This window comes from Thamnophis elegans, chromosome 8 (genome assembly GCF_009769535.1).
Source record: "Thamnophis elegans isolate rThaEle1 chromosome 8, rThaEle1.pri, whole genome shotgun sequence".
NCBI lineage: Eukaryota > Metazoa > Chordata > Lepidosauria > Squamata > Colubridae > Thamnophis > Thamnophis elegans.
The window spans coordinates 35,858,314-35,882,586 of NC_045548.1; the positions used below are offsets into that span (position 1 = coordinate 35,858,314).

A 24,273-nucleotide genomic window follows, 5' to 3' on the forward strand; every position below is an offset into this window, starting at 1 on the left:
ATTCAGTAGCACAAATGATCCATTGGAATTTGTGCAAAAATTATAATATTAAAACAGCAACAAACTGGTGGGAACATCAGCCTGAAAAAGTCACCGAAAATCAGATGGTCAAGATCTTGTGGGATTTTCGCATACAAACAGACAAAATACTGGCGCATAATACACCAGACATCCCACTGGTTGAGAAAAATAAGGTCACAATCATAGACATCGCATTACTAGGTGATAGCAGGGTCGCTGAGAAGGAACATGAAAAAATCGCAAAATACCAGGACTTAAAAATTGAAATTCAACGACTATGGCACAAACCAGCAGTGATAATTCCAGTGGTAATTGGCGCACCGGGTGCTATTCCAAAAGCACTGGAATTACATTTAAAACAGTTAAAAATTGACAAAATCACCATCAGTCAAATGCAAAAAGGCGCACTGCTTGGATCTCCACGCATATTACAAAAATACGTTACAATGTCCTAGGCCCCTGGGTGGGGCCCGACTAGTAACCAATGCCAAATCCGGTGAAACAACTGGCCGCTGCGATACAATTGTATAATAATTATATATTTTTTTAATTTATTTTATTTTATTTTTTTGTTATGTAAATGTGTTTTATTTTCCATTTTCATTTTCGTACAGTCACACATATACTGTACAGAACTGGGGCCATATAACATTAAACAATAAACACAGCCATTCCTCTTGTCAATAATACCCCCCAAAATAGAAACCCAATGTACCTCTTCGACCCTCCAAACACCCTTTCTTTCGCCCCCCTCCAACTCTCCGTCTTCCCACCATCATTCCCCTCTACCCTACTTCCCCTCCCCCTCTACCACACCTCTCTCCCAATACACTCCCTCCTTTCCTTCTCACCCTCCCTCCAATCCTCTCTCCCACCCTCTCTACCCCTCTTTCTTCTATCCCTCTACTCCTCCCTTCGGTGTATTTCTACTATCTATTAATATATTCAGCTTGTCCTATTTTTACACTGGAATTAAAGAGCAACAGTATACAAGTGCAATCGTGTTACTTTAAAATCTAGCACATACTATATATCCCTCCTCCCCCCCCCCCTAAGACCCCACCTCCCTTCCCCCCCCCCAACTTCCCAGAGCCCGTACACGGTGTAGATTTTTAACAAACACAGTCTAAAATATATTAAGACAAAGGAAATTTAAAAAAAGAAAGTCAATAACATCGCTGCGTTGAACTCAGCTTCTTCCTGTTGCACAAACTTTGAGCAGTTTAAATTATTCCTAATCTTAAGCATTGGCTATCTGGAATTTCTTAGTCCCGTATTTGTTTTGTGTATAGTCAATCCATTTTTTCCAGTCTCGTTTATATCTCTCATTTGAGTGGTCTTTAAGATATGCCGATATTTTAGCCATCTCGGCTAGGTTTGTAACTTTCAATGTCCATTCTTGAGTTGTAGGCAAGTCTTCCTTCTTCCAGTATTGCGCCACCAACAGTCTTGCTGCCGTTATTAGGTGCAGAACCAAGTTGGTCTCTACCGCTGTAAAGTCAGTACATATACCTAGTAAAAATAACTGAGGAGTAAACTTTATCCTTTTAAAGATATTTTGCATGATCCACCACATTTTTATCCAAAATGCCTTAACCTTTTGACAAGTCCACCATATATGAAAATATGTAGCATCGAGAGAACCACATCTCCAACATTTAGGCTGTACATTCGGATACATAGAAGCCAGCTTTTTAGGATCTAAATGCCATCTATAAAACATCTTATAAAAATTTTCTCTCAGGTTTTGTGCTTGTGTAAATTTCACATTTCTTACCCATATCCTTTCCCACGTGTCCAACATTATTGGTTCTTCAATATTCTGAGCCCACTTTATCATACAATCTTTAACCAATTCCTTTTCCGAATCCATCTGTATTAGTACATTATATATCCTCTTTATATGCATTAAGCTTTGATCTCTTATTTGTTTAAACAAATTATCCTCAACTTGGATAAAACCAGTTTTTTGGTCTATTTTCCACCTGGCCTGTAATTGGCCATACTGGAACCATGTTTGAGCTACCTTCTCCTCTTTCAATACCTCTAAAGATTTTAGTTGTAGAACCCCCCTTTCCAAAGTGAGAAGTTGTCTGTAAGTGGTTCTATCGTGTTTTTGTTCTATATTCATATTTTCAATTGCATGTCTAGGAATTGCCCACATGGGTAACTTATCATTTAGTTTATATTGATATTTTTTCCAGACCCGCAATAAAGCATTTCTTAAGATATGACTTTTAAAGTTCTTATCCAATTTTTTGTTGAATAACAAGTAAGCATGCCAACCATATACCAGATCATGTCCCTCGATATTCAGTATTCTATCATTGGTTAAATGGGTCCAATCACTAATTGCGGATAGCGCCACTGCATCATAATATAATTTTAGGTTAGGTAATTTCAAGCCTCCTCTCTCGCGTACATCTTGCATTATTTTCATCTTTACCCTCGGCTTCTTTCCAGCCCATACAAATTTGTTGATACCCTTCTGCCATTCTAAAAGATTTGCATCTTTTTTAAGTATAGGTAGCATTTGAAAAAGAAATAAAAATTTTGGTAAAATGTTCATTTTCACTGCCGCTATCCTACCCAGCAAAGATAAGTGCAATTTCTCCCATTTTTTTCATCTCTATCTGTATACTCCGTCAAAGTGGTTCATAATTATGCTTATATAGTTTCCCATTTGAGGCTAAAATATTGACCCCAAGATATTTGACTTTTTTAACTACCTCACATCCTAGCATCCCTCCTAGTTCTTCTTTTTGTTTAGTATTCATATTTATAGCTAATATTTTTGTTTTTCCTAAATTTATTTTAAAACCAGACACTTGACCATATTGCTTAATCGTGTTCATTAAAACCATACTAGATTCCTGCGGTTGTTCCAATATTATGACCAAATCATCTGCAAAAGCGCGGACTCTGTATTCTTGCTGCCTAATCTTGATCCCTTTTAGACCATCCAAGCCCCGTATTTTATTCAATAATACTTCCAAAGTTATAATGAACAATAGTGGGGACAAAGGACAGCCCTGTCTTGTACCTTTTCCGATTTGAAAAGAGTCTGTTAAACTTCCGTTGACTATGATTTGAGCGGTTTGCTGTTGGTATATTGCTTTAATTGACCGTAAAAAGCTATCTCCTATCTGCATTTTTTGCAATATCTTCAACAGAAATTGCCAATTAACTCGATCGAAGGCCTTCTCAGCATCCAGAAATATGAACGCAGCAGGGATTTCGTTGTTCTTTCCCAAATATTCTAATGCATTAATGATTAGTCTAACATTACTCTTCATCTGTCTCCCCTATAAAACCTGTTTGGTCGGTATGTATCAATTGTTGAATAACCACCATTAACCTATTTGCTAGTATTTTAGTAAAAATTTTATAATCTACATTAAGTAATGAGATAGGTCTATAATTTTTTGGTTGGGTAATATCTTGATCTTCTTTGGGTATCAAAGATATAAACGCTGTCTTCCAAGATGGGGGCACTTTACCTTCCGTTTGAATTTTATTAAATAGTTCTCTAAGAGGTTCTACCATTTCTAACTGTAAGTTTTTATAGTAAACCACTGTCAAGCCATCTGTGCCTGGCGCTTTCCCTAACTTTAGTTGTTTGATTACCTGCAAGATTTCCCCTGAGGTTATTGGTTGGTTCAGATTTTGCCTGTACTCTTCTCTAACTAGGGGTATTTTCTCTTTATCTAAGTATTTGTCTATATCTAAACCCTTAATTTTGTCCCCTTTGTACAATTCTGTAAAAAATTCACGAAATGCCTTTTGAATCTCCTCCTGTCGAAACACCTCCTTCCCTCTATAACTCAATTTGGTTACATTTCGAATTTTCCTTTTTTTCCTAATCTGATAAGCTAACCATCTGCCCGGTTTATTTGCGTTACAAAAAGTGTTGTGTTTTGCATATAATAAACTAGTGGCTACCTGGTCAGAGATCAACATATCAAATTGGGATTTTAATATGGTGATTGCTTCCTTAACCTTTATATCGCCTGGATTCAATGTTAACTCCAACTCTTTCCCTTTAATTTCCTCTTCCAATTCTTTCCTTTTTGCCCTTGTTTATGTCTATGTATTTTGTTTATATTCATCAGTACTCCTCTCATATACGCTTTGCTTGCATCCCATACAAATTCCATAGATGTACCCTTATTCATATTCAGAACAAAGTATTCAGATAACAATTTTTTACAATCATTAATGTACTTTTCATATCTGAATAAGTTTTCATTCAGCCTCCAAGACCTTCTTGCCTGCACTACCCTTCCCAATTCCATCCAAACTGGGTTATGATCCGAAAGGACCCTAGCTGCAATCTTTGTCCTCTTCACCCTAGAAAATAAATCATTAGTGATTAGTATAAAATCAATCCTTGAAAGGGATTGATGTCTATCAGAAAAAAAGGTGAAGTCATATTCCTCTGCGTTTCTTTCTCGCCAAACATCTCTTAATTCGAAGTCGTCCATCATGTCAAAAAAAGGTTTGGGTAACTTAGCTCGGATTTTAGTATTTGGGCGAGAGGTCTTCTTATCTCTTTTAGTGTCAATCACGCCGTTCCAGTCACCCAATAGTATACAAGACTTAAAGTCCCACTGTACTAATTTAGCATGAAGATTTCTATAGAATCCGTCTTGCTGTTGATTAGGAGCATAAATTCCCAAAAGTAATGTCTTTTTCCCTTCTAAGATTAAGTCTAGCGCGATATATCTTCCAAAGGGATCTGCTTCAATTAGTTCAGCCTTAATGTCTTTTCTTAAGTATACAACTATACCATTTTTCTTTTCCGTAGCAGAGGTCACAAAATGTTGACCAAGTTTGGGGTTAAACAAATATTTTTGATCAGTTGATTTGATATGAGTTTCTTGCAGACAAATTATATCATTCTTGAACTGTTTGAGATAGTGAAATATTTTCTTTATCTTCTGTGGAGAGTTCAGTCCATTGACATTCCATGTCAAAATCTTAGTTGTCATTTTTGGTTGCCTGAAGCTTTTTTAGAGCCTCCTGCATGGCCTGTTTAACCTTTGGCCTAGCTCCTCCCATGGCTTCTGAGCTTGTTGCTGTAACTCCTTGATCAATGGCCGGTGATTGTTGAGGTTGTTGCATTGTAGCTTGTTTTTCCATTCGTCTGGTAGTCATACAGCTAGGTCTTTGTTCCATGACCCCTTGCCCTTCCGGGAGGAGGAAATGGTGCGTTTTGTCTGGTAGTTGTGTGGTTTGCTGTCTTATCTTGTCCTTCTCGTGGTCTTTCTCCAGATCCAGATGATTCAGGGTGTCCCACCTTCAGAATATTGTGATAGAAATCTCGAGCTTTCCATACAGAGTTGAGACGATATCTTTGCTTGTCAAATGTAATTATAATACCAAATGGCACATCCCATATATACTGTATCTGATGGTTTCTGAGTTCTTCCACTAGAAAGGCATAGTCTCTCCTGGATCTTAGCATTTGAGGTGGTATTTCTTTCAAGACAATCAAATCCTGACCGCCAATTTGAAGCCTGGTGTTATAGGACTCTTGTAATATCATGTTTCTGAGCTCTCTTGTGGTGAAGTATATGACTACATCTCGGGGGAGTTGCTTCTGCTTTGCCACCCAAGAGTTAACACGATAAATTTTATCAATCTGCCAGTCAAAGTTGGACCCCGGTCTTCCCGCCAGACGGTCAAAAGCCTCTGAAAAAATCTGTTTCAAGTCCTCCTGTTTATCCTCATGCAACCCCCTGACTCTTAATGTGAGCTCCATCTGCCTGTACTGTATCATAATAATTTGTTTTTCAGCGTTTTCAACTTTTTGTTGCACCACCTCTGTTTTGGATGTCAAATTGGTATTAGCTTCGTTAAGAACCTCTAGGTTATCTTCAATTCCAGAAACATGTTCAGTCAATACAGTTACAAGTTCCAGCATATCATCATTTATTTTGGCAATCCTAGTATCAAGTTTATCATATAAGTCTGCCTTAAACTCTTTTATCTCGTTCTTTATCTCCTTTCTGAATTCTCAAAAAGTTTCTAAATTCTGCTCTCTAAATTCTCTAAAAGTTTCCAAAAAAAGTTCTTTCGTTAGCAAATCTCCAGTAGGGGGCATAGAGGATGGAAGCTGCAACTTTGTGCCAGGTATGGGGGATGTGCTTCTAGGAGGAAGTTTCGGCCCAAGATTTAATTTTGATGCCATTATGTCTTATCTTCAAGCAATTAATCAAACTCTACTGGTCCGCGGTGCAGCTTACGAGAAGAAAAGTATTAAGTCACCCCTTTGTTAGTTCTTTAGGATTTTTCAAAATGTTTCAGAAAAGGGCGTTGTAACAAAGCAGCTCGGCATATTCAGCGCCATTTTGGACTTCTCTATATCAGAAATATATATTAGGAAAGTTGATAAGAGGAAAGTCTTGTAAACTCTTCAGAGAAGTGAAACTAATTAATAAGATACTGCTAGCCGACTGTTCCTCCCTTTTTGCAGAAAGTTTGCAGAAGGTTTCAAAAGATTAGCATTGTAACGAAACAGTTCAGCATATTCACCTCTGTTTGGAATGTCTCTATATTAGCAAAGAGTCTTTTAAAACTTTTAAAAGTTGATAAGAAAAAAGTCTTGTAAGCTCTTCAGAGAAGTGAAACTAATTAGTAAGAAACTGCTGGCTGGCTGTTCCTTTGATCTTTTTTATCACTGTTCTTTGCAGAAGAATTAGGAATGTGGCATTGTTACGAAGAATGCACAATCGCCATTTTAGGAGCTTATTTTTTAAGAAAAAAAAACCAAGTGCACGAAGGAAGCTCTTGTAAAAAATGAAACTAGGATTTAAAAAAAAAAGCAGATAAGGTTCTCAGATACGGACTCTGCTTGTATTAATTTCAGATAAATAGTTCAAATATTGTCCTAAGTGGAGGTGCCTTACTTTGAGCCGTAATAAAAACAGCTAGGGATTTCCGGCATGGAGATATGATTCAGCCTCGGCTGGGCCCCCTTCTATTCGCAGCAAAAAAAGCTGCAAACTTCAAAGGAAAAGCTCTTACCAGCTGGATCTCTCTCTCGCTCTTCTTTGCCTGAAGAATGAGGTATCTACCAGATGTCTAGGCAGATAACGCGACCAGAAACCCGGGGGCAGCTCTTATTAAGCTACCACCATCAGCAAGGTCCCGCCCAGGAAGTCCAATAATAATATTTTTATAGTTTGAATTGGGTTTCATATTAATTCCATGTTAATTTGAAATTTCCAATTTTTAACTTACTTACACTTTGTACAAGATAAGCATTCAAATGTACAATGTAGTTACAATAAATTAGTATCTGATGCTAGGTATGGGTAATTTACAAACTTCTTGTTGTTGTTATTATTGATAATGGCACAACATATACAAAGGATTTGGATTTACTACATTCCAGGAAGCAGCTAGGTTTATTACTGCTCCATTCGCCTCTCTGTTGCACAGTGACATCCCTGCCTGAGCTACTGGATTTCATGGCTAGCTTGCAGTTAAATCCTCAAGAATCATAGTTGCTCCTGAGAGTATTGAGACCATGGACATCAAGGCAGCCATGGACCTGTCCCAAATTATTGAGGGACTAATCCTTGACAGAGATCACAGAGATTCTAATTTTTATTTCAGGAAAGTTGGAAATTGATCTGAAGACATCACTTTCAATTCTGTAACATAGTCAGATAACCTCTGATTGCTTTTTAGTGCTCTCCTTCCCCATATTGAGGTAGGGCCTTTTCAATCAGTCCACCCAAAATACCTAATGAACTTATTAAGGTTTCAATAATATTTGAGGTTTTGCCCAAGATTCTGATGAATTGTCTATAGAGATCATGGTGGATGACTGAAGCCTTAGATTAAATTGTTCCTATGAGGTTCTTTGGTACTCTGAGGAGATCCGGGAGCTGAAACTCCAGAAAAGTATCTTCAGAAGAAACATTAGAACACTATTAGAGGAAAATGGAGAACAAATCCAACCAAGCACATGTAGTAGCTCATATTAAGCCCCTGTGAGGAATACTATAGGTATCCAGTAGATTAAATCATTCAGATTTGCTCAAAGTTGAACTTTAATCAGGCAGATACAAATGAGGTGATGGAAGCATGAACTGGCACAGTTAAGCGAAACAACTTTGGTCCTGTGACTTCTGAGGAAATGGATGAACTCTTAAGGCTTGTTAACCCAATTTATTCCTTTGCCTTGCCTCCCATGTTTTCTGAAGGCTGCTTCAAAGGGATAGGTGGTTGAGTAAATTTGGTGGCATCTACATCCACAAGATGGTGTGGTCCCACGTGGCAAGGAGTGTAGTGCTTCCCCTTGTTAAGATATTGTTAAATCCAACCTTCCTGGAAACTTTTATCCATTTCCAACCACCTTGTATTATCTGGGCTCTTCAATTAGGTTTCAGGTTGGGGCATAGAAACTGAAACAGAACATGATGAGCTCTGGGAAGACTGGAATGGTGATGCTATAAGCAATTTGGACCTCCTAGGTCAACTGGGGCTTTTGCTAACAGCAGTCTGACTATCCTTATGAACCAGCTGCAGGATATGAGAATGGGGGACACAGTGTTATAGTGGTACTCCTTTCTCTGTGAATGATTACAGTGAGTGTTGATAGGAGAGGGGAGATTGACTTCCAAAGTAACCCTAATTTTGTGGAGTGACTCAGGGTTCAATACTCTTGTGCCTCCTGTTTAACTTCTATCTGTGGTCATCAGTTGGGGGTCAGGTATCATCAGTATATAGATAGCATTCAATTATACAGCTCAACCACTAGCAAATCAAGCAATGCTGTCCAAACTTCTTCAAGTTTGCATGGGAAGCTATTGAGATATGGATGAGGATGAACAGGGTTGTGTTCAACCCTAACAAGTCTGAATATTTGTTCTTCCTGGATTTAAGGATTTTTCTTAGCTCCTACAGTGTGAATTTCACTGGTTGCCAAGTGTCATTCTCACCTCCCTTACCAGCCTTCAATGTATCTCTAAAAACTTTGTTACATCTTTAGGCCGGGGATTATGCAGTTTGGGCAAGTCCTCTTGTAGTGATGGATGTAGTGATTGTAAGTTGTGCCTTTTGGCAGTTTCCCTTTGTATACCTGGGTTTTTTTTAATGCTTGGTTTTATATTATTTTATATTTTATTGTGTTTTTCGTTTGTAAAGCTTTCCAAAGTTGTCTGGGTGTCCTAGAAATGTGGTAAATAAACATTTTCTCCCTGCAGTTATCTAGTTTGATTAATCCTATAATGATGTCTTTCATTTTACTTCCAATAGTTATTTTCTCAGAGGAATTCCCAAGGTACAGGTCTTATTCACGCATGCAGCAATTATGCTTAAATATCCTCAATGTCCTACTTTTGAGATTCTTAGAAATAGCTGGCCGGGCATTCTTGCATGATGGAAGTTTGAATATACTATACTGACCTGTTGATCTTACCAATCTAATGTGCTTACCCATACAATAATAGTTCTTCTAAAATCTATTCATTTTCCAAAGAATCATATAATACTCCATATGCAAAATATACCTGACTTGAATCAGATTTGATAAATCACAATTCTATATATATTTTTAATGGGAATTTGTCCATTAACTCTATAAATTTAGTTCCAAATAAACTGGTACATGACTGCAGTATAAGTAAATCAGTATGCATTTTCACAAATGACATCATGAATATTATTTTTAAAACATATATGGTTATAAAGGAATGTAATATCTATAGATTCATTTTGTTGAACCTTTCTCAATTCTCATGCATATATCCAACTGTATTATTTCATTTTGCCTCAAATTGTGCTAAACATATTCCTACACAGTACACACCCCACACCCACCCACAAAAAAGAAATCAAATGAAGATCAGACTACTTTGAAGCTGATAAAACATCATAGACAGAATTCAAAATACAACATAACTCATTCTGAGTGTCTATGTTTTGTATGTGCATAAATATATATATAAAATAACAGTATTTTGAATTTAAAACAGGAAAATTAAAAAGCAGTAAAGTGGAGCTTGCTATTAAGCGACAAAGCAAAGAGTCTACCCGGTGTGCCCTTAAAAATAAATGAGGACACAGTGAATGTATTTAATCAATTTCCAGTAGATACTGATAACCTGAATAATACTTAATGAATTAAGCCAATTCAGTCTTTGCAACCTGTTTATTCAGCAGCATTCAGAGCAATTTCCAGAAACCCCAGCTGCCTCCATTACATCTGAAGGTTAGCATACTTTTCTGTCCTTTAAAACGGGAAATCGTTGAAAAAGATGATATTAGCTCCCAAACAGACCCATGAAAATTAAAAACCAAATACCTTCCCGCAGTTTCACTTGAATTCAATCTCACAAACACCCAAGTGTAATTTAGCTTTTGGCTAATGCCTGAGAAAAGAGAAATTTGACCTGATCTCATTTCAGTTAAACATCATCTGAAGTATCTCACTGTATTTTGAGTTCTAAATTATGTTTTCAAAAACAGCTTTATTTGTATGATACAAAGCCTTTAACTAGTGCAGTGCTAGGTTAGTCTATATTGCTACCTTATTAAAACAGATAATGCCTTGTTTCATCAAGATTTAAATAGAACGCTGGGACAGCATGTTTCTTACTATAGTATTTGAAAATATTTTTTACTACAATAATAGGACAAGTGTTTGAAATGAAATCAGATAAATGGCATGCTGAAACATATAGAGTAGATAGTTATTTTTCCCTTCATGAAAGTTAAATTCTTCTTTATTTTGTATTATTTTAATTCCTGTTCTTTGTATATATTTTGTTACTATGCATGTCTCTTCCATTGTTTAGTAGGAAATTAAGTTCAATATGTACTGTATATACTCGAGTATAAGCCTAGTTTTTCAGCCCACTTTTTGGGCTGAAAAAAGCCGCCTCGGCTTATACTCGAGTCAGTGAAAAATTTGCCCGAAATGGAGGAGAAAAAGGGGCGGGGCCATGCCGCTGGGTGACACTCGTGAATGGCCCAGTGCCCCTGTGAGTTTCCCCTCCCTCTGTGTCAGTTTGCCGCGCAGCGCGCACCGCACCATCCCCCCTCCTCACGTTCTAATGTAATGCAGGGCTGTCTTACGATTCCCCTTCCTCCCCCTCCTGCCGCTCTGCAACGATGTCCCACCTCCTCCTTGTTATGGCAAGCAGCCACATAGCGATGTCCCACCTCCTCTGGTACAGTGATCCAATGATAGGAATCACTGTGCCGTGTGTCATAGGAGGCGGGACATCGCTCCCGCGGCTGCACGGGACATCATCATCACAGCGGGACATCAGCATCATGAGGTGAGTGAAGTATTTCATTGAATACACCGCTAGTTTACTGTTTTTCTTTGAAATAAATATTCAAAAACATTATTGGTATCTATTTTTATTTTTGAAATTTACCGGTAGCTGCTGCATTTCCCACCCTAGGCTTATACTCGAGTCAATAACTTTTCCAGTTTTTTTTGTGGTAAAATTAGGTGCCTCGGCTTATATTCGGGTCGGCCTATACTCGAGTATATATGGTAACTGTTGATCAATGCATTGTGATATTCCCAGATGTTGTATCTGTCGATCTATCGATTTACATATACATATACAATTAAAAAATCATACAAAACAATTAAATGTATTATTTACAGAGAGATTCCTAACATTTGAATAAAATGCTGCTGAATTCTACTTTATGTTAGTAGTAAGATGCTGGAATGGACTAGCAGATATCAGAATATCTTAGCATTCCAGTATTCTGGAGTCTTGCCTTGTTGCCAATACTTTAATGAAGGATTGAATGCAGCATATGAAAGAGATGAAATCTACCATGTTGAGGAACCCCTGATATTCATCAAGAGTACAGAAAACTGCAGATTCTATGTCAAATTCCAAAAGGCTTGAGAGTTTAAAATATTTTCTGCTAAATTTCTAAAGTAGGATTGAATAACTCCAATCATGTCTTCAGTTTGATCATCTTAATTCACTTGCAGATTTGGGCTATATTGGAAACCTGATATATTCATACCAAAAAGAATTAACCCTTAAACACTAGCATTTAATTTTGAATTAATATTTTGATATTTTAGAAATCAGAGAGAACTTACATCTCCTTTTATTCTCTGTTCCTTGTTATATTTATCATCATACATTTACCACAGATGGAGATACTAATATTTCTAGAACTGATGCTCTTTTGAGAGATAAATGCCCTTTGGATACATTGTAATTTCCTTCAACATACAAAGAAATATTCCTAGCATAAATGAAAAAAAGATGTCCTGCGTTCATCCCATGTACAAATAGAACTTCTATTCATACTGAAAACTGCTTCATGGGACTTGGAATCATCTTCTCCTGAATTAGATGTCAGTGATATAATGATGTGGACTCACGAAAACTTAAGTCCACATCATTATATTAGGGTAGTAGCTGCAGATTGAGATTAAATAAATATAAAGTTCGTTTGGGACTAACTGCATTATGCATTAGGTAAACTTTTTTCCCTTCATTATATCAGCTTCTGGAATTATGTTTTAAACATAATGAATGATATACAGCCATATATGGTTTGGCTATAATACAGTATTGGTGAAACTTGTCAGCAACGAGTGCCGAAAAGGGAGCTCCTGCACATGCGTGCTCATTTGGGACGCAACTCAGAAGTGGAGCAGCCAAGGGGGCATGAGCAGGCTGGAAAACGAACTTCCGGTTTCCGGCATGCACATGCATGTCAGCCGCCTAGTCTTTCGATTAGCTGGCCGGCGCACATGCTCACTCCAGAAAATGGAAGAGTAGCTCTTCCAGTTTCCGGCTCTGCCACACACATGAAGGCTTAGGTGATTGTCACATGCGTGCCAGAAATCCAGAAGAAGAACTTGCAACGCCACACATGCCAGACAACATGGCTCCGCGTGCCACTTTGGGGATACATGCCATAGGTTCATCATCAAGGTTATAATACAAATTATAGCCAGTAGCTGTCATGAAAAGCCTGCTTTTGGGAGTGACAAATAGGAATAGAGTAAAATGAAACTGCGACAATGTTTTATAATGCATTTTATTTTAAATCTGTTTTTAAAATTCTTTCAAATTATATTTTTTCTCAGAACTGCATTAAAAATGAAATTTTGGTTTTTAAAGTACATATTTTAACATAAGCCTTAAATGCAGCATGGAACTATCAGTGCAGAGATACCTAAATAAATATACTTTTATAAGTTTAAATTAAAGTCTTCACTAAGTGCTTCTTTAGTTTCATGTAGATTTTCTTGAATGTGGCAAGATTATTTTTCTGTGGTAACAGAAAGAACTGTGTTTTTATTGCATTCTCATACTTCCTGCAGAAACCCTTTTGGAAAATGATTTTTAAAGTGTTAGTATTTGTCACTTTTGTTTCATATGACGTCTAGTTTGCAACTCTTAAATAATTTTTAGAATCTGTTTTTATTTAAGTATGTTATTATCAAGGTACATTTAGTTTTTATTTAAGTACGTTTTTATTCCAAAATTGTTATAATTTAGTGGGCAGTGTTTATAGTTGTGAAAAATATTCTTTAGCAAAAAAGTGTTGCAAGTTGTTTTTACACTTATGCAATATTTAGTTTTATCATTATAGTTGTAGACTGCAATGTTGTAATGAAGTACTTACATTGTACTGGGAGAAGCATTCTTAGTTTTGAGTAGCCATTCATAATTTTTGTTATTAATGATTTAGGTTTCAGTTAGTGAACAAGTTTCAGTAATAGTTAGCTGTCAATATTTATTGTCTTATTAACTAGCTCTCTTTACAAGGATAATGAGCAGGACAAATTGATGGCTAGGGCTGTTCCAGGTTTTTTGAAAGGCAAAGGGTAAGTTTCAAAGGGCATTAGTAGTAGCATATACTAACACAACTAAAGCAAATGCCTTTTTCTTTCAATATATTATGTATTTTACTAAGGGTATAACCATAGATAGTTTTAATTACCACGCCAGAGGAATTAAGTATGTTCACATACACACGTTATACAATTTTAATGATTTTTTAAATATAATCTCTTAAAATATAATCCTACATTTTGCTGTGTATCTATCCAGATTTTATATTATGTGCAGATTATGTGCAGATTAAATAGCTCGTCTGTTTTTGCAATTCAATAATGTAATATACCGTTCCTAGGACTATGTCCTTTTAACCGGCATTTGAAAAAATCATATATTTGTTCCTTCCTAAAAAAAATCTTTCCCACTGAAAACCTAGCATATCAGTGAGATGATCTACCTTTAACCTTCTCTCTGGTACACTAGGTTGCCTTATGTAAAGAATATTTTATGGGCACAAGCCTCTTCACATATAATCTTCTGCATGCTGTTTGAAAGTTTTCATTCCTGGGAACTATTTAACATGACTGCTCTGCTTATAAAGATTAGCACTACAGTAAAATATCTGTTATCATTGAAATTGTTTCTGAATATATTTGCTTCGGATTTGCAGATAAAATTAGCAGCTTTTGTAAGATTTTTTTGTTTTACATTATGCTTCATGGTAGCACTAATCCTAGGCTAGTTTGTGCATGTCCTTGAGCATCACTGTCCTATTAAACTTTGTAGGTAGTCTGTATGTCCTGTACTAGCAAATTGATACCTTTGCTTTATAGGCCTGATGTCTTAAGTTCTGTCCTAAGCTCTACCTGCAATGGTTGGGTTTGGTAACAAACTGAAGAACATTTGACTGCGCATTTGTAAATTCCCATTTCGCACTCTTACTTGCTCCTGCTTTCTCTGTTTTATTTCTCTTTGTCTGTCCGGACTACACCCTCCTTCCCTCAACTCTGTTTCAGGTTACAGTATAGCCTCGATGTTGCAGACAGGCTGGCTGATGAACATGTTCTCATTGGGTTGTATGTCAACATGCTCCAGAACAACCCCTCACGGTTAGTGCAGGCTGGGTGCCTTGGTGGGGTCTCTAGAGAAGAGGGACACAAGCCTGATCATCCAATGGAGATTCCTCAAGAATGGAGCAGATCTGACTCGATTGAACTGGTCTTCTCATTCCCTTTTATTACCACAGCATGCTAAATTTCATAAATAGTTGCCTTGATTAGAATTATTGCCATGAATATTGATTTGCATTAGTGCTTATGATGCAATCATTCATGTATTTATAAATATTATATTCAATGGGACTCATTTATCTTAGTAGCATACTAATTGGTGTACAAACAGCCTATGTGAGACAGTTTAGGAATATTTTATATGCTCTGAGTACACGAAAAATATTTGGTTATAGCTCCCAATCCCTACAATATTTGCTGCCAATTACATTTTTTTTTAAATTGAGATTTTAAATTTACAAACGGTAAATTATTAAATAAGGAATAATTATAATTATGTTTTGAGTATTTAATAATATTAACTGTATTTTACAAATTTAACATACGTTTAAGTTTTTATTTAGCCCTATTACTTACTACTTTACCATGATCCTATTTTCTTTCTAGAATGTATCCATTCATGGGCCAACTATAGCTATCAGGTCAAAAAAGTTTTCAAACTCCTAATCTACAAATACTGCGCAGCACACTCTTTTTTATATAGGAGTGACTTCTAAGCAAAAAATATATAACCTTTATTGAAAAAGCTGTGGTAAATACAGATTTAACATACAGGTTTACTTGGAGAATTGGGGATCAAACTGTTAACAGTAATGTTACTGATAATTGTTTAAATTGTGTTTTTATTATTTGTGCATGTGCTTATTTTCCACTCTTTTTGTTATCTTATGTTTCACTTTAACCTTGTGAAATAGATGCAATTGTTGATCAGGCATCTAATAAGCCCATGGCTTAGTCAAGATTTCTGCCTATTTCTTTCAACCCTAAAATTATTTAAATTAGAGTGTATTGGATTTCCTCTTGACAAAAGTGTGTAAGGGAGTGTTCAATTATTAAAAGTGAAGAAAATCGACATCAGTCAAAGTGGTACTTCATCATGGTCTCTGGGATTCACATTGTTGATCTATGTGTTTGCATACAACCACACTGAGACTCTTGTAGAGTTTATAGAATTCATTGGTGGGATCCCTGTCCCTTCACATACTGTGCAAGTAGGCATAATCCCAGCTTTTCTGTTTTTCAATTGTCACAACATCAGCACATTTGTCCTTGAACTGATCATCAAATTGCTTTTTCAAATATATATATACATATACATATACATACACATACACATACACATACACATACACATACACATACACATACACACATACATACATACATACATACATACATACATATGGAGAGTGTTCTTTTTTTAGCTTACTTAATCTTCTCTCAGCTCTTCTTTAAAATACTTTAGAACTATGCAAGGATACCTTATCCTCTCATCTCATCTGACTTTTGGTTTTACATCCCTAAGGATTCTTTTTCAAACATACCAGTATTACTAGAGCAAAGTATCTCCTTCAGATAAGCAAAAACTGACTTTTTAAACTTTTGGTAAATCAAGTTGCCTTCCTTCCGGTCAACAAGCCCAGTGTCATTCATAAAAACAAGGTGATACAAAATCCAGCCCTGTTTTGCACTGTACTTTATAGATTGGGGTCACTCCAACTTCATCCTGGGAGCCAGTGTGCTTGGAAGAAACAATATCCCACCCTCAACAACTCAGCCATACAGAACAGCCATAGTGTAAAATGTAACAATTGGGTATGGCCATCGTCAAATCACCCTGGGGCGCAAAGTCTGTTTGCACTGCAGACCACAGGCATATAATGGGATCATTTGGCACCATTTTGCCTGGACTAGTATTTATTCCTGGTCTTTCAAAGGCGTATAAAATATGTAAACCTTCTTCCCTAGCATTGGTCCAAGTGAATAGTCTCACTTTGCTATAAGATAGCTGAACATCAGGGTGCCTTCAATCTATATTCATTGCATACGAGCAGCAGCAACATTTGCAACGTTCCTCTGCGCTATATTCCCAGGGGTTAGCTATCCACTCTTGCCCAGCACATTAGATTAGTCACCTCTCCCAGACAGCTGCAATGTCTGGAAGGGCAATAATCTGTATGGTCATTTTATAAAGATTAGATGTTCAGGTAAGCATGTTTTTCATGCATGACTGTAAATCACAGAAAATATGATAAAATGTTTGGATATTTAGCTGTAATTTTCATTTTATAATAAAATAAGAAAAGGCTATTGTGAGCATATGAGTATCTCCAGCGCTCTGGTGAAAATGAATTATCTGCACACTTTTATATCTGGATTCTGACCTGCATAATATGGAAATAAGCCCATAACAATTGCTCCTATGGAAGATTTCTGGAAAGACTGTCATAGGTGAAGGATGACTGCCTTGCTCCTATTTAATTTCTCAGAAGCCTTCATGTTGCACATATAGAACTGTGTGCCAAGGTTTGGAGGTAGAAGGCGCTGCTCTTTGATAGTTCTCTTCTTTCCAAAAATTTTAGGAAGATGGAGAAAAGTCTTAGTTTTCTTTCTATTGGTATTGTATGTACATGAAGCTGCAGGAAGGTGGGGGATAATCTATTAGTTTGAAGTCAGGAATCATTCATATGCTGAAGATACTCACCTTTATATCTCAGCTACCAACTGAATAGAAGTGCCCCAGGTTCTAGATAGAGACAAACATGATTAGGCCTAATCCCGACAAGTGGTATAGAAACATTGTGATTTCAGAGAAATTTAATCTTTAATTCTGAATAGGATCATGTTTTGCCAGTTAGAATTGGCCCATAAAATAAGGTTCTTCTATTCTCACAGCTACTTGTTCATGAGGAGCAAGTAGCAGCTATGAAAGGAGATCTTTCCCAAAGTGCTGTCCTGTGCATCAGGTATAAACTTTCCTCGAGAAGTTGTCCCAACTCATTTTTTACTTATGCTTTGCTCACCTGTTGTTTGATTACTACAACGCTTTTACATTGGACTCCCTTTAAAGATGACTTGCAAAACTTCAGCTGGTCCAGAAAAAGTGGCTGAGACAGATGACTATTATCAGTTCACAGTATAACTGCTCTGAGAATTGCACTATTTACCAATTTGCTTCCTGGGGCAATTTAGGCTCTTGGTGTTGTCACTTTCATAGCACTATGTAGATTAAGACTTATGTATCTTTGGAGCCATGTATTCTCAATGATTTCTGCTCATCTATTAAGATCAGGAAGAAAGCACTTTATCCCAGGCCCTTTTTCAGGGAATGTCATCTGCAGAACTCATGGCACATTGAAGGCTTCTTCAATTGCTGCTCCTATTTCTGCAACACCATTCATCCATTGGCTTTTGCATTTCTGAGTTTTCCAAAACACCTGTTTTTGGCAGGCCTTTGGGACATATTATTATCTTGTTCCTGCCTGTAGAAGAATTAGCTGCATGTGAACTATTGCTAATGACCCCTGAGATCTTTGGGCTAATACTTTTATTTATTATTTTTAATTGGATTGCTCTATAGAATATGAACACCATTAAGATTCTACTATGATTGGAGCCCAGCAAACAGTGAAATAGGCAGACACATTTGTTTATCTGTATCTATATCTGTATCGTCTATATTTATGTCTAATCTATATCTCTATATCTATCCATCCATTTATCTTTTCTAAGTCATATTATGGTCCAATATGTAAACTCAGAATGCACTGGCTTCCTTATAGAAATGCTATTGGGTGAAAAAAAATTATAAAAAATACATATTCATAAAAAAATAAACTGCACAAGAAGTTCAGAATTTTGTATGTTATGTGTCCTTTTTTTAATGGATTGAGAAGCATTAAGGTGTTAAGACCATCTAAGATGCCAGGAGAAACACTGGCCTGCTGTTACATGTTATTTGCCAGCAGTTGCTGGTATGAAGAATTCAGAATCTGAAGATTTTCATAGTGTGGAGGTCCTCTGCTCATCTTAATCTATTAATATACATAGCCAAGCAGTCATTTGGGAATATGATGATTTCAGAAATAAAATAGTTTGCTTCAGCTTGCTTTTAGCTGTTATTTTACACTGTCTTTCAGAGCACAGTGCTTTGTATGTAATGAAGTGTGGATGTAATTTATCATGGCACATTAATATACCTAAATCATCTGAACTGATTTAGAGCAAATTAGTCCCATTCTGTAATCTCACCATTGTATCATTTGAGAAATAACTCATTTGTAACCCTGTCTTTTTTAATGTGTGTATATCACAGTAGCATCGTATAATTTCCCAGCAAACCAAAGGCAGCAAGATGAATTCACATATTCAGGTGTCACGGCACTAAAGGAATGGACTGGTTTTATGTGGAGTTGCAGAATTTAGCTTTTCCTGCTGTTTTATTCCATCAAGCAGTCTTTTAGCTTTAAGAACTATGTGAATAATCTTTGGTTTGCTAGTGTTTTGTTTTGTTTTTTGCTTTGAAATATCTGGCAGCAGATTCTTCTTCCTGATCAGGTTGAAATGTTGTACAGTTACTACCTCACTGAATAATTGCATTATTACAACCCTTACTTGTGTTATTTTATCTATCTGTTAATTATCTGTAAGAGTGTGCATGACCACACAATTTAGGCAGATGTATTTGGGGGGAGAGTGATAAAGAGCAAAATGTATCCCATAGTCTATATCTGCGTTCTCCATTCAAATTTTCAGTGTTGCTTCACCCACTACTTAAAAGCTTAAGAAAATGTTATTTGCATATCTTTGTCTAGTCTTAGGTTTAGAACAGAAATGTTCAGGTTGAATATGTTACTATGCTCTCGTAATCCTCATTTGCAACATTCCCTGGTACTTTCCCACAACTCAATGAGGAAGCCTGGGAAGCTTACAGGGGAAAAGTCAATGGGAATAACATGATTGCGGCCAGTGGTGGGATGCAAGCGGTTTAACAACTGGTTCAGTGAGAGCGTGACTGCGTCCTTTTCACATGTGTGCACCTAATGCGTGCTTTGTGAATGCACAGCATTTAAAAAATGCCCATTTTAAGCTTAAAAACGTACCTTCTATGTCAGCGCTGGTGAGTAAAACAGCTGCACGGCAATCCACTGTGCTGCGTGAATCAGCTGAACTAAAAACAGGGAAATATAGGACAGGAAAGAACAGGAACAAATGGGCGGGGCCAACTGCTCACCGGAACTACTGGTTTGCCCGAACCGGTCTGAACCAGCTGAATCCCATCACTGATTGCGGCTGATGGCCGGACTGTGGCAGACGTTTGTGCTTCCATTTTCTGTTTAGATGAAGTAATATATCTGAAAGGATGACCCAGTGAGTCATATTATGAAAGCTTCATTACAGGTATAGGCTCATTATCTTAAAAGTAATGTGAAATAGCTAAAATGTAGTTATTTCTCATTGTTACAAAGAAATTACCAGTATTATTATTTAATAGTCCTCACCGTAGTGGCACACTAGAATGAAAAAAACTAAAGTGTGAAAAAATGAATGTTTTAGTTTGTTTAAATCCAAATTATCATTGTTATGCTTTTATTTTAAGAAAAAAAGAAGATGCTTTGACTTTTAAATTTTGCTAGGAAAGGGGAAAGTATTTGCTTTGAGAAATAGAAGTGACAGAATGATTTTTTTCAGGGAATGTCATCTGCAGAACTCATGGCACATTGAAGGCTTCTTCAATTGCTGCTCCTATTTCTGCAACACCATTCATCCATTGGCTTTTGCATTTCTGTTTGTTCATTTATTTATGTCAAGTGCTTTTATGCTGTTCAACCAATACAGATGTAAAATAGTGTCAAAAATGTAATTAACAATAAGAAATAGGGATGTCCTAATACATTTGGAGTAGATATGGTTCAGTCATCTAGGAGTATAAACAAAAAATCAAGACGATGGCCATTAGCCATGATAGTGCAGTTGAATCAAGTAAATCAAGTAAACTTGGTGGGATGAAACCCACAAATGGAACATACAGCTAGAAGGATTTAAATTATTTAAAAGAAATAGATCAAATAAAAGAGAAGGTGGAGTTGCACTATAAATAAGAAATAACTACATCTCTACAGAAATAGAGCACAACAATGATGAGAACTATCTTGAATACATTTGGGTCAATATTAAAGGTTGGGGGGGATGACTGCCATAAGTCTATACTACAGGCCACCCAACCAAGCAGAGGAAGTAGATGAACTTTTTGCTAGTCAGCTAACTAAGGTATGTAGGAAGCACACCACAATAGTAGTGGGGGATTTTAACTACCCTGACATCAACTGGGAAACAAACTGCACCAAGTGGAAGATCCAACAGATTCCTAACGAACCTAGCAGACAACTTTGTTTCCCAAAAAATAGAGAAGGGAACAAGGGGATCGGCCATATTAGACTTAATTCTCACTAACAGAGAGGAAATGATAGAAGGTGTTGAAGCCATAGGAACCCTGGGGGCAAGTGACCATGCAATATTGGAATTCAACATTATGAAAACACAAGTAGTAGAACAAAGTCAAACTACAGTCTTGGATTTTAAGAGAGCTAATTTCAGTAAACTTAGAGAGAGCTTGAGAAGAATTCCATGGATGAGAATCCTCAAGGGGAAAACAACTCAAGAATGAGATTACAAAAGGTCAGTCTAGCACAATACCAATGAAGAAGAAAAATAACAGCTCCCAAAAGAAACCAGCATGGCTGCATAAAGAACTCTCTGACAAATTGAAAGACAAAAAAGTTAAGTATAAAAAGTGGAAAGAGGAGGACATAACTAAGGCAGAATATCAGGAAAGAGCCTGTAAAGATGAAGTAAGGAAAGCTAAGGCTCACAATGAAGAAAGGCTTGCCACAAAAGTAAAAAATAACAAAAAAGCTTCTTTCAACATGTTAAAAACAAGAAAAAGGTTAAGGAAACGATTGGTCCATTGCTGGGAGAAACTGGTAAGAAGGTGACAAGCAACAGGGAGAAAGCAGAACTATTTAATTCATTTTTTGCATCTGTCTTTACATAAATGGATAAAACAGTCCAACCTATCAAAAACAGCACCACAAAAATCAGATTAGGAACACAAATTGAAATAGGGAAGAAAATGGTAAGTGAGCACCTTGTCTACCCTAGACAAGTTCAAATTACCAGGACCAGACGGATTACACCCAGGGTTCTGAAGGAACTGGCAGATGAGATCTCAGAACCACTGAACTATATCTTTTAGAGATCCTGGAGCACCAGGGAACTGCCAGAGGGCTGGAAAAGAGCTGATGTGGTTCACATCTTCAAAAAAGGGAAAAAATAGATCCAGGAAACTATGTACCTATCAGCCTGACCTCAATACCAGGAACGATTCTTGAAAAAATAATCAAGCAACGAATTGGCGAATGCCTAGAAGTAAACAAAGTAATAGCCAAAAGCCAACATGGGTTTGTCAAAAACAGATCATGCCAGACTAATCTTGTTGCATTCTTTGACAAAGTGACAAAATTAGTGGACCAGAGGAATGTCGTCTATATAGTTTACTTGGACTTCAGTAAAAGGCATTTGATAAGGTAGACCATAACCTACTACTAGATACAGTAGAAGAATGTGGGTTGGACAGCATCACCACCAGATGGATTTGTAACTGGCTGACCAACCGCACTCAACGTGTAGTCCTCAATGGAACTGCATGTAGATGGAGTGAAGTATGCAGTGGAGTACCCCAAGGGTTTTTTTAGGCCCAGTACTCTTCAACATCTTCATCAATGATTTGGATGAGGGAATAAATGGGGAACTCATCAAATTTGCAGATGACGCCAAGCTGGCTGGAATAGCCAACCCTCCAGAAGACAGGCTTAAGATACAGAAGGATCTTGACAAACTTGAACATTGGGCACTATCTAATAAAATGAAATTCAATGGTGAAAAGAGTAAGGTTCTACATTTAGGCAAGAAAAACAAAATGCACAGATACAGCATAGGTGGTACCTTGCTCAATAGTAGTAACTGAGAGAGGGATTTTGGAGTCCTAGTGGACAACCATTTAAATATGAGCCAGCAGTGTGCAGCAGCTGCCAAAAAAGCCAACACAGTTCTAGGCTACATAAACAGAGGGATAGAATCAAGATCACGTGTTAATATCACTTTATAATGCCTTGGTAAGGCCACACTTGGGAAAAAGTGTGCATTCAGTTTTGGTGGCAACAATGTAGAAAAGATGTGGAGACTCTAGAAAGCATGCAGAGAAGAGCAACAAAGATAATTAGGGAACTGGAGACTAAAACATATGAAGAACAGTTGCAGGAACTGGGTATGTCTAGTTTAATGAAAAGAAGGACTAGGGGAGACATGATAGCAGTGTTCCAATATCACAGAGGTTGCCACAAAGAAGAGGGAGTCAAACTATTCTCCAAGGGACCTGAGGATAGAACAAGAAGCAATGGGTGGAAACTAATCAAGGAGAGAAGCAACTTAGAACTGAGGAGAAATTTCCTAACAGTTAGAACAATTAATCAGTGAAACAGCTTGCCTCCAGAAGTTGTGAATGCCCCAACATTGGAAGTCTTTAAGAAGTGTTGGATAGTCATTTGTCTGGAATGGTATAGGGTTTCCTGCCTAGGCAGGGGGTTGGACTAGAAGACCTCCAAGGTCCCTTCCAACTTTGCTATTATATTTGTATTGTAATCTGTGTGTGAGAGAGAGCGGGGGAAAGAGGGAGAGGGGGGGAGAGAGATGATTTGCAGAGAAAAATAGGTGGATCTTCAATCATACCATTGTAGCCATAATCTTGACATTTTTAAACCATACCCTGTAGACATCCTTTGTTCCAGAAGTCTATTTCCAGCTTTACCCACTCAAAAACTTTTGAAAAACCCTGACAAAAAAACCTCATTTTTAAGAGGCATGCTGTTTCTGATTATGGCAGGTACTTTTTGATGGCATGATTGTAGCCTTTAGTTAATTTAATCACTACGAAATTGCCTAATCCCTTTGTAAAGGGGCTAAAGTCAGTAATTTGTACCCTCTTCATCAACTGGGAATTCCTCACATTACTTAATTTTCTTTAATTGCTATCAAACTATTTCACTTGATGTAGGATTACAGGGTTGTAGAAGAACATTATATGTCGCTTTTCTTCCTCTTTTCCATTTGTATTAATTTTTTTTATGTCTTCCCCTATCATCACCATCATAGATATCATTGCTCTGTATAAGTCAAGAAGCATTATCCTCTTAACATTTATATTAATGTTTTTCATTGTTCCTTGCCCTTCTCCTATAACAGTTTACTTGAAAGCCCAAACCGTCTAGATGAAGAACATAGACTGATTGCCCGGTATGCTGCAAGACTGGCAGCAGAGACTACTTCATCAG

The 24,273-nt window shown here is 37.0% G+C and overlaps 1 protein-coding gene across 2 annotated transcripts in view; it reads left to right on the plus strand.

Annotated features, from left to right (window-relative positions):
* Positions 1 to 24,273, plus strand: part of DTNA (dystrobrevin alpha) — a 154,785-nt gene that overhangs the window by 93,456 nt on the left and 37,056 nt on the right. Inside the window, exons 11-12 of one of the 2 annotated variants that reach the window (XM_032223035.1) lie at positions 14,831 to 14,923; positions 24,185 to 24,272. In XM_032223035.1, the coding sequence (XP_032078926.1) occupies positions 14,831 to 14,923; positions 24,185 to 24,272 (181 nt within the window). The remainder of the gene's footprint in view (positions 1 to 14,830; positions 14,924 to 24,184; position 24,273) is intronic. The other variant, XM_032223036.1, reaches the window with a different exon arrangement.